General features: G+C 41.5%; 1 protein-coding gene across 1 annotated transcript in view; it reads left to right on the forward strand.

The window, feature by feature from the left end:
• rad51d (RAD51 paralog D) overlaps positions 1-12,122 on the forward strand; it is a 21,666-nt gene that overhangs the window by 364 nt on the left and 9,180 nt on the right. The window contains exons 2-3 of the mRNA XM_065963141.1: positions 2-58; positions 5,655-5,773. Of these exons, the coding sequence (XP_065819213.1) occupies positions 2-58; positions 5,655-5,773 (176 nt within the window). The remainder of the gene's footprint in view (position 1; positions 59-5,654; positions 5,774-12,122) is intronic.

Below are 12,122 nucleotides of genomic sequence, written 5' to 3' on the forward strand. Positions count from 1 at the left end.
GGACCTGGTCTCGTCTGACATTGAAGAAGTGGCTCAGAGATGCTCGGTGTCCTACAAGGTAAACTGATATCATTAATTAAACATGTGAGTCACTCAGGTGAAGGAGTGTGAAGTCTGCTGCATGTCAGGGAGTTAAGCACCCTGGATGGACATCAGCCTGTTCATTTACATTGACCTCTTTAAAGTCAGTTCTACATCTTCTATCTCAGGGGTGTCCAAACCTTTTTTTCTCACGGGCCACAGGTTTTGTTTTTTAAAATATAGTGGAAAAAGTAGTAAGGCTTTGTAGATCAGAATCAAAAGGCTCGCTAAAGAAACCCTTTAATAAAAGGAAATCAAATATCTAGATTTCTTCGTTCTACTTTATTTGTTTGTTTCTCAGAATCAAGCCTGTAACGTGGTTCATGTTTTTGGAAAAGCTTTCTGCTTCAGTTTTTTTTCATAGTTTACAAAAAAATTTGGAAAATAGTAAAAGGTGTAGATTTAAAAAAACCAACAACATGTTACTGAACATTTTCTATTTTAGGAATATTGTTCAGCCCTTGTTAACATGAAAAATAAAAATAAGATAATGTGCCAATCTTAATCAAAATCTTCTGATAGAAAAACTGGAATATATCACTATACCTTTATCACAATATTCTTTCAGTGTTGTCTGATCTTGTTATGTCGTTTATCCTCACCTCCTGAACCTTCATGAAGCTGTGTTAAGTTTGAATAGTTACACACATCCCACCACATAGGAGGAAGTGTATTTCTCCTCCCTGAGATCATTAAGTTGCTCCTCCGTCCATCGCTGCCTGCAGCAGGTTCAGTCTGATCTAGACTTCCTGTCCAGGCTGTCCAGCCTGCAGGCATCCCCTGAGCTGATAACCGGGCTCCCTCTGGTCCATCGGTCTCCTGCTGTTGATTTGAACCTCTGTTGTACACACACACACATTACAGCAGCCAGGAGGTCAACGCTAGGCCATCTGCACTGACACGCGTATCTGACAGGCAAGCCTGCTGCAGAGGGGTTCAATTAAAACTGCACAAAGCAAGATTTTTTATTTAAAAGCACACCCATCTGACGAGCTCTCGTCCCAGATTGGGGCACCGACGCTTCCACTAATTGAGACCCAACAGATTTGCCTCACATACCCAAAAATAAATTACCTTCTCTTTGACATGAACTCTGTCAAGGAATCGTCTCTGCCACAAAGAAGAGACTCATCTGAGTGAAGCTGAAAACGTTTTTTTTCCACAGACAGCTGGACTCTTTATCATTTAGCATCCCCCCTCTCAGATTTCATATAAAGCATCACACCCCCAGCTGGGCCGTGGACGCTGTGTTTTGATGCACAAACTGCCCCACTGTAGCGTTGTGACATCAAATACGCTTCAAACTTCACTCGAGGAAAGAAACTCAAACCTCCATAGACATTCAGATACTTATTTGATCAAACGGCTATCCTCTCATGGGGTGACGCAGGGCCGGAACATTTTATATTTTTCCCCCCTCAGTGATACTGAAGAAGGTCACTTAAAGTTCTGTGTTTGAAGAGCCACACTGATTTGTTTAAAGAAAAATCAAATACCAAAACCTGATATGAAAGTCGACCTTTTCTATGTGAATTGTTTAAACATTATGCAGCATGACTTCAACACTTTTTAAAACATACAGTATATACATCTCTCAAACATTATAATGCATTGTAAACATGTGATAGTGCAGACTACGATAATGCTCAGCTCTGATTCAGGCTGTGTGTAGAGTCGTAACACTACCAGAACTTTAAACTTTCAATCAGTACTCGTAAAAATCAAACAATGTCAACACCTGTTTCGAAACCATGGCAACAAAAACAGAAGTCCAACCTTCACAACAGGGTCCTAAGTCTCTAACTAGACTCGTCTCCTCTGTCGCCCCCCGGTGGTGAAACAAACTACCAGACTCCATCCGATCTGCAGAGTCCCTCTGCACCTTTAAGTAAAAAGCTAAAGACCCAGCTCTTTATGAACACCTACTAACTTGATGATGATGATGATGATGATGATGATGATGATGATGTTATTTTGGAGGGTTTTTGTGCTGATTAGAACTCTGAAGAACAGCTGTCGATGTTGTGCTTTGCCTCTGGTCACTTCCTGTCAGCACCTGTGTGTCCAATCAGATTTAAAGCTGTTTGTTTGAACTTCCTGTCTTTGTTTCCTGCTCTTTAGATCCTTTTGTTGTTCTGACTCTCTGATGTTCACCACTTTGGATAAAAGCGTCTGATAAATGAATTGTAGAAGTTCAAGGCACTAAATGTTGGGTCACCTCTTGTTTTTAAATACCAAAAATTGCTGGAAAATTCCTGCATAATGTCTAAATTGCACAAATACATAGGCAACATATTGGTAGTGAAATATTGCCAATGTACAGTATATATGCAGTTTAGACCTTCACTCTCTCTCTCTCTCTCTCTCTCTCTCTCTCTCTCTTGTTAAGGTCTTTTACCTGCTCTTTTGTTAAGTGTCTCAAGATACATTTTGTTGTGAATTGGTGCTTTTCAAATACAATTTGAATTGTCTTTTAACTGATCCGTTAATTGTTTCAGCTGGAGTTTAAAGTATTACATTTTTGGGCCAGGAAGGCAAAGACATCATTTTTTCCAGGGGTTTTTAAAGATCCAAACACACACCTCTACATGATCACGCTCTGATAACCACTATGACCCACAAACGGTCAAATGCAGTGTAATGGGAAGTCTTCGCTGGATGCCCCATATTACATTTGACTGGATGCATTAATGAATTCACCCTCCAGCGCAGGATGAGTCATCAAACATATTTTAATGTTTCAGAGGTGGACGAGGAGCATATCCATATGGAAGTACTCTGAATCTCTGACTTTATTAGACGGATACCAAGAATAAATCTCAGAACGATTGATACTGGGAAACTTGAGCCCGGCTTTTATTTTTTTAACTTACGTGTTCATGTTTCATTTTCATGTGGCATAGTTCTGCTTCAAAGCCTCCCAGAATGCACTGTGATAGATTAGTCAGTGAAAATCCTAGAAGGCCTAGAAGATACTGTTCTCCTTAGCTTAGAGCTTTTTTTGTACGTTTCCCAATTATAAGTAAAGAAGCAAGAAGGTTGTTGTTTTTTGTAGAACTTCTGACTCGTTTGCAGCAGAGCAGTTTTCATGCAGTTCAAAGACGCGATCGGGAGAAGAAGCCTTGTTGAGTCAAAGACTGTCCAGCAAACTGTGTGGAAACTGTCTTCAGGTTTTTGATATTTTTGCCGATAGAAAGATGTCAGATTGTTGTGTTCAGGGGCGTGTTCAGACTTTTTGGACTAGGTAGGCACGCTGACTTGTGCAGGGGTGGCCGGAAGTTTGTGTGCACACACACATGAATGAAGAACATTTATTTACCCCTTCTCTCTCCACAAATCACATCGACTTCTAAGTAAAACAGGATAATAACAGCATGTACAACTTCAATCTTTATTCTTCAACGACACAAAACAATATGTTTCTCCAAAGTCACAAATTAAAGTTTTTTGCAAACAATCATCTGCAAACAAAAAAAACTATGAGCGGCTTGTTGCTACACGGCCTCAATAGTTTATTTCAACTGAAGTCCCACGTCGGCAAGGCAAAGAAACCGATAGTCTGGTCTAGTTAAGGACTGTGTGGTGGCAAAATAAGATCTCAAGGGGGGCCCATGCCACCCGTCTGGACACGCCCCTGGTTATGTGTACTTTTCTCCCTCAGACGAGAAGGTCGCTGTGGTTTTGTAGTCGTTATGGGCAAGGTTAGAAACATGTTCAATAGTTTGTGTTAACACGTGATATGAAACAAAATCATCTCTGATTTTTTAAGATGATTTATGGTATGGAGAGATATCCAGTCATATTTTTTTATCTAAATTCAAGTCCTCAGGTCGGCAAATCCTCCCGTCCTTTTGGCGTCTCAGAAAGATGCAAACATTCCGATGATGTCTCTCACAAACAGGCAGACAGCAGAAGAGGTTAAATTGCCTAAACAGCACAATTTCAGTACATATTTTGTGGCCTTTGTATATGTGCAGTTTAGGTTAATGTGCAGGAGTTACCCAGTATTGGGGGCTTCAGACTTGTATGTTTTTGTTACCATGGCATCAAAGCAGCTATCGATATCGTTTGAGTCTTAGAAGTATATCCCAGTTTAAAATTCTGGTATCATGACAACCCAGTTTATGAGAGATGGGATGTTATTTTGTAGAGATCAATACTGCCTTGGGGATAATGATTATATGGACTCCATCATAATGAACTGAATGATTGCTTCTTGTCAAATGTTCACATTTTATCTTTGTAAAGTGTAAACAGAAGGAGGGTTTGTGTGTCTCAGTTCTGCAGCAACACTGCTTCTTTTTAATTGGGGCATCGAATCTGACAATTAATATGCAAGTGTGCACCGGTGAGTGCACATGTTTGCAATTAAAATTTTGAAACACATAAAGTGCCAAGTTTGGAGCTGAAAATAAAAATGGATGCCACCTTGGCTTTGGGAACCTGGAAGCAGGTTTTGTTTGTTTCTAACACTTTCTTTTATTTTATGATTAGTACAGCACAGTGATGTAGAACAGTAAGACAGAGGAAGTAATGAGTCAAGGGCAAACACAAGCGTGCGGTCACCGGTCAGTGTGCGTTGTTTTCCTCGACACAGGAGAGTCACACAGGAGTGTGTGTGAAACGTTGCAGACATCTTTGGTTCTGTTGGAAACGTTTTGTTTAAGGTTAAAGAAAATACAAAAAGATCAAACAGATAAAAGACGCAGCAAAAGTGTTTATGTAAATCATTTGTAAATCTGTTTACACAATTAAATAAATCTGTGCCCATGGTTCATAACCTGTGCCCATGGATTCGCAATCTGTACGCACAGATTTGCGATCTGTACGTACAGACTTGCGATCTGTTCCCAGTTGACAAATGTGTGCCCATGATTTATAGGAAACCGTGCCCACAGTTAGCTAATCCGTGCGCACAGATTCATAATCTGTACGCACGGATTTACAATTTGTTCCCAGTTTACAAATCTGTGCTTGTGGTTTCTACCAAACCGTGCCCACAGTTTGCAAAGTTTACAAATCTGTGTGCAGAGGTTGCACATAACCCTTGCCCAGCTTTTTGTAAATATGTGGGCACTGATTATACACACAGATTTGTAAACTGTGAGAATTTACAATAGGCTTTTTTTTTCTTCCTACTTTAGACTTCAAGGGTTACATAGGCATGAAGACAAAATGTTAATAGGAGGAAAAAAAAACAATTAGTGGTAGGTAGAAAGTAGAGTCCCAATGTTTAAGTGCAGCCACCTCATCAAAGAAGATTAAGGATAGCTGTTGTTGACGTATGTGAGTAACCTGCTTGCTCTGTTTATGCTTCTCCAGCTTCAGGAATCAAATCATCAGTACATACAGGAAGCCATAGCTGTAGCAGACAGTGTGAACATGGCTGTCATTTTGGCAAATCCTCCGACTCGCATTGAAACAAGCCAACATTTTTACTTTGCACGAAGGCTCAATTGGGCAGAAAACAATCCAATCGGGCTGCATCGCCCGAGGTACACATGTTGTTGTTGTGGATCCATGCTGCAAAATGTGCGTACATCATATGCTGCAATTTTTTTGTTGTATTTCAGGCTCTGTTTGCCATCCGTCGAGTGCTGCTGGCCCAGCACACAGCGTTCCCGGTGTCAGGAGCTGATCTGTATGAAGAACTATTGAGCTCAACAGCCATCCTCTCCACTGGAAATCCCAGGTAAAGACAATCGTGCACACACAGCAGCAGCAGAGCACACTGCTTTGTCTTCCAGGCTCCGAGGGGATTTGACGGAGGGCTCAGAGCCACAGGAGCTGAGAGGAAGGTTCACCTTCAAAAAAAATCAAATATGTATTCCTGAGGACAGCAGCTCCGCATGTTTATTTTAGAAGCAAAGGTGATTTTCTGCTGATGCTTCTTTTAGTCTACAGAGGTTTAGTCCATTGTTGCTGCCCGCTGTATGTCAATAAGGTCCTTGATGTGTTTGCTAGGCGAAGTGTCTCTAGTTTGTAGCTGATATTTATAGAGGTAGTTTGGTTCCTGATACTTTAACATTCAAAATTTACATGCAAATAATTCGTTTTCTCCTGATATATGTTAAATTATTTTTCTCTCAGGTTGTACCGAAAGTAAACATATGATGTTGAATGTTACATACCCTGTGATAAACATCAATGAAGATCTCACTGCTCAATTTGATATAAGTGAACTATATTATTCAGACTTCATGCATGCAGTGGTTTGTACTTCATACCCATCTTTTTATTTGTAAATTAGACTCAGGGCGCGGTCACACTGGCCATCCGTACCATGCCCAAGCACGCTTCAACCCTAAAGTCCTGTGTAGTGTGACTGAGGGCCGTGCCGGCCAGCGTGGGAATGGCACAGCGGGGGGCCAATTGTGCTTGAGTACGGCACCAGTACAGATGGCCAGTGTGACCGCACCCTCAGAAATCACAATATATTGCCTATCTGACAACATGGTGATATGGGACACGCCCCCTTTGTCAGACTCATAGGACCCCCCCCCCCCGTTAGCCAGCAACATGGCTGCCTTCAGTTCAGAAAATGACAAAAAAAACTGCACTAAACTGACAAATATATCTGCCTAAATATGAGACATCTGGGCTGTACTGAGATCCCTACAATTCACCTGAACTTACGGCCAGAAGCCAAGTTTACTGTTTACTGACATTTTTATGTGACCTGATTTTAAAGCCGGGTACGTACGGTATCGTTTATCTGTAACCTCGATGCATACAGTATGTAGTGGATGGTGATGCTTCTGCATATATCTGGAATTTCTGATTCATCATCATGAAGAGGACTCGTGAATAATTGAGACACATAAGAACACATTCTCAGAGAAGGGGGGTAAAAAAAGCTGTTTTGTGAAGTCAGGAGAATTTAAATGACATCCACAGTTTTCCAAATATCCATGCTTATGCTTCCAAACCTGTTTTAAAATACGGCCGCAGTGTGACACGTTAGCTGTTGGAAGAACATGAGCATCAACACAAACTACAATACGCTGTTAGCCACCATCTAACCGCACCGCTAATGACACGTTGATAGAGCATGAGCCAGGTCTGATTAGAGATTTGTTCCAGTGTGTCGTGTGTGCTTTTTTTTGTCCAATGAAACTGTGTGGCTTCGTTCTGTGACTTCCTTAAAGTAGAGTAACGATTCCAAGCGTTTCTATACATTTTAGTTTTGCTGATCTAAACTGCCGGCCGAGAAAATCCTCAGATTATAATCCATGAAAGGACTGCGCTTCTCGATTTAAATCTGAAACTCTGAACAGTACCTGGTCCTGACACGGTTAGCTTCACAAAGTGCTTTAGCATAGCGATTAGCCAGGTAGAAAGGAGGTTGTGATCCTCCAAGTGGGCGGCCCCGGGTTCAAGTCCGACCTGCGTGTCATTCCTCTCTCTCCTCGGATGTCCTCCTCTGTCCACTCTCCTGTCGACATGAAGCTAAAAGCCCCAAAAAATAAAACAAGTAGAAAGAGAGCCATGCTTTATGACACTGAAGACGCTGACTTTAGTCGGGTCTGATTTTTTCCTCCTGATGCTTTGAGTAGACCAATCAGCTCTTTCCCATTTCAGAAGTGTTGTTTGTGTTTTAGCAGCAATCAGTCAGAACGCTGAGGCTGCTCTCTGCAGCTCAGTGGATGACATCACATCCAGACCCTCTATAGTAAATCCTTTATCATGATCTGTATTATACTGTTAGTCTCCGCCCCCATCTTAGGGGTATAGACTGAGATTTGAAGGTCAAAGGAGAGGATCATCAGATTTAAAAAAAAGGCTCTCAATCCACCATCATAAGAGCAACAGATGCTTTAAAAGTCGTTTCTTTCTTCTCGTTTTATTTTTCATTCTTTGCTCCTCAGCAGAGCGGCACACAGTGACGACACAGAACGCGTGTTCAGTCGATACTTTTGTGCATTACCAAAGATGTTTTGCAACCAGATTCCTCTCCGCATTGATCCACTTCTATCAAACTAAAAAATCTTCTCAGTCTGTCATAATCAAGTTTGCATTGACCCGTGTGGGCAGAATATGCATCTGGCAGTACGGGAGCTGTGGTTATAAATACAGCAGAGCGTCCTTTTTAGAAATGGCCCGTGTGCGACATTTTAGCAGCAAAAAGCTGAATTCTTCTGCGCTTGTTGTTGTTCCATCGGGCTAAAGTGCCTCCTGATATATCAGCTGCCTTAACTTGGCCTCCAGCCTGACCACTTTCCACCAAAATACTCTCTCTCTCTCTCTCTCTCTCTCCAAAGTGCTCGAAAAACATTTAATGACTTGAGAGAAACCTAAAATCCCCTCTGCTCCCCGCATGGCGTTGCATTACAGCGGTGCGTCCATCCACCTGCCAAACGGGAGACATGAGACCCCCCGTGTGCAGCGTGCACAGAGATGAGTGCTGTCATACCACGATTCAGGCATCAGTCTGTAGTTAGAGAGCAAAGTGTTGAAGTTAAATATCCTGCAGTGTGAAAAGAAAAGGCTCTAAAGTGAGGGCTGCATATGCTGCTCTGGACAAATCTGTGATCTGAGCCAGCATGTTGTAATTTATAGCACAGTGCTACTTCTTCTACAGCTAACCCCCCCCCCCCCCCCCCCCCCGTTACAGAATAATAAATCACCACAGGTGTTTTTTTTGTCTCTCCGTGGCTCATCTTAAGTGGGGTTTCATAAATTAGTTAGTGCTCTGGATTAGTGATATGAAACTGATTCAGCCGTGCGGGGAAAAGGCTGCGTTTGATTTGTGTATCTTGGCTGCACTCTACTGGTGAAAAGGTGAACTGCTGAATGTTCAGGCTGTCACTTTTTTTTGCACACTCAGTATGGTGTGTGGTTCATGCACAGACTGAATGCTGCACTGATTGTTAGGTATCCAAACTAAAACACATCCAGGCTGTCAGTCCAAGCCTCCTGAAGCCTGCTGTGGTTACTGAGACATTTTGAGAGTTGGTGTTGATTCAGTGTTAAAAGTGAGTTTGTAAAGTTTCGGTTGTTTTGTATCAAATCTCTACAATTCACTTAGCAGACGCTTTTATCCAAAGCGACGCAGTATAGAAACCATCTTATAAGTCGTCGTTATCAAACAAAAACCATCGTCATTACCATCATCATCATCAATAATATGGAGACCATCATCATTAAGTTAGTAGGTATTCATGAAAGAGCTGGGTCTTTAGCTTTTTCTTAAAGGTGCATCTCTTCTTTGATTTTAGAGATTTGGCCGAAAACGTAAAACACTTAAGTTAATAGAACAGAACTTTATTTGTCTGCAATGTGGAAATGTCTTCGGCTTCACAAAAACAAATAAGAAAGCATGACAATGACAAAAAGTTGTTATGACCAGCCGAGGGGAAAGAAAAGCGACCCTCTCCTTCGTCACTCCCAACGTCGAACCACAATTTAAACAAATTCTCAGTCCACAAGAAGATTTATTAACAAATAACACAAAACTAAGTAATTCTTCAGGGAGAGCGCCGGCCAAATAATAAACAGAACATCTCAGCTTCACCCTCTCTGCTTCAAGCTGTTTGATTTGTCCACTGTGAATCAGAAATCAGAGAAGGATGAAAAGACTGCTCGAGCTTCAGAGATTTTTAAGAGTCTGTTTTTCTGATTTTTGAAATGTTTGAGATTTAATCAGAAATCGAAGAAAATATATCTTGCTTTATGTCGAGGGACTGCAGATGTAAATTAGCCCAAGGCTAACTCTGGTGCAATGCATGAAATGGCAACATTTATGTTTTTAATATTGTACATGGTCCCTTTAAAAAATAAAAAGTAAATGTTGTAGTCAAGACCAAGACGTACCAGAGTCCAGAGTGCTCAGAGACCGAGACAAGACCAAGACCAAGGCAGGGCGAGACCGAGTCAAGACCTGAAATATAACCTCAAAATCTTCTTGCATTCAGGGGGCGTGTCACTCATTTAGACCGCAACACCAGGAAGGTTGCAGCCGTAACCGGGGGATACAAATCAAACTACAAATGATGTAACGTTATACCATGTTTCAGAAAGAGACGTTTTCCTTCTAGTCACAGTGATGACGAGGAAAAACTACCTGTCAGTGGTGGTCTTGATTTAAAATCTGGAGGCCACCCAATCTGACTCCAAGACACGGCCGAGTAAAAATGCTTCAGAGATGAGACCGAGACTTTCAAAAAGTGGTCTCGAGACCAACACCGATCTTGAATACTTCCACACGAGCTCTACTATAGCTAATTCTCTATCTGGTTAAGTCCATTATTTCATAATACCTCTAACATGCACTGATCATGTTTTTAGCTAAATGATGAGAAAACAGTCTTTGGCAACACAAAACATCTAAAGCTAAAGAAGGAATTATTTATGAATCTAGCCGATGAGAGTACCAAACAAAATGCACAAAGACCAACAGGAGGAGGAGGAGGCTTCAGAAGGTAAACAAGGCTCATCGGATTTCTTTCTGCAGCGCTGCTTTGTCTCACAAACAGAGCTGATGATGAGGAGGCTTTATAGCTGTCATCAGCGGCTGTATCATGTAGCCCACATCAACAGTTGACAGTATAATGGCACACTGATATTATAATGACATGCATGGACTCATGTTTAGAAATGTGTGGGTGTGAAGAAGTGATCACCTCTCGTTGAAAAATGGGAGAGCTATAGTCCTCCATCAGAGCCGTTCTCATGACCAGCTCAGCCTTGGAGTTCAGCGTCTGTAAGCTGCAGCTGACACGACAACTAGCACCCTGTTGAAGCCTGACTCTGCTATTTTTAAAACCTTGGTCTTATTTTTACACATTTAGGGTCTACATGGATAGAAGGTGCAAAATATGCTGAGTCAATTAATGAATTAATGTATGAATAACCATTATAAATAAATATAATAATCAACAATTAAAAAACATGATATAGACAGATCTTGGTTATGTGCAAACACGCATACAATCTTTGATCTGCAGGAGATGACGCACACTTATTTTTATATATATATATTTTCTTTTAATCGTTTTCTACTTCTTTTTTTTATTTCTTAAACAGTATGCTTAACCTGACTATATCTTTGTAAAAAAGGAGGCACAAAGCTCGCTCTGTGATATGCATTTTGAATCTGCATATATTTATATGTATTGTTTCCTATATATATGAAAAAACATTAAACATTAATGTATTGCAATAAAAGTATTAAAAAAAAGATGCTGAGTCAGAAGATCAGCTCGGCCTGCAGCTGTGACGCAGGCAGCAATGTAATCCCTGCAGACAACTAAAGTACTGTCACTAAATGTCCAGACTCAGATTTTTATCCTAAGTCTCTGAAAAGCTGTGCTTTGCTTTCTTAACTCCAACCAACAAACTCTTGCAGATAAATTGTATTTTTATCGTCATTATGATCGGTATGTCTGTGAGAAACTAAACAAAGCCGGAAATGGAAAATTGGATCTTCAGAAGACTCGATGTGAGCCTCTTTGTGGCTTCCACTCCAATCATACACTCAGATGAAGACCTTCACTTCCAAGGACAGCACGATACTCTGATCTCACTGATGAGCGCAGCCCATGGGGAAATTCAGAATCTGGGCCTTTTTCAAGGACAATCACTTTCACCCCCTCGGAGCCCTTCCAGGAGCACAACCTGATGTTTCATCAACACGCTGCCCCCACTGTCAGGAGTAATCCATGCAAGTCCATCCCGACCCATTCTACTCTTCTCCATCAAGCTGTGGCTGATAAAAAAACCACCATCAACCAACCACAGGCTCCCAGTGATGCGTCCCCATCGAGCTGTGGGGACCTTGGCTATGTAGATTTAACGGCAGCGCTGTCACATCCATCATCAACACGTGCAGGCGGAGATGATGAGATTACATAAACTTCACAGATCGTTTGGCTCGAGCGCCAACACGGACAAATCAAAACATTCCCGTGCTGAAGGAAAAACAGCAGTGACAGCGTGACTTTGTATTCTGTCACATGTGACGGCAGATCAGCAGCTGACGCTCTCTGGTACTTTGTGCTTTGGACATATTCGGGACAGAACTCAAAACATATTTAGGTTGG

This window comes from Labrus bergylta, chromosome 14, assembly GCF_963930695.1.
Source record: "Labrus bergylta chromosome 14, fLabBer1.1, whole genome shotgun sequence".
In the NCBI taxonomy this organism is placed as follows: domain Eukaryota; kingdom Metazoa; phylum Chordata; class Actinopteri; order Labriformes; family Labridae; genus Labrus; species Labrus bergylta.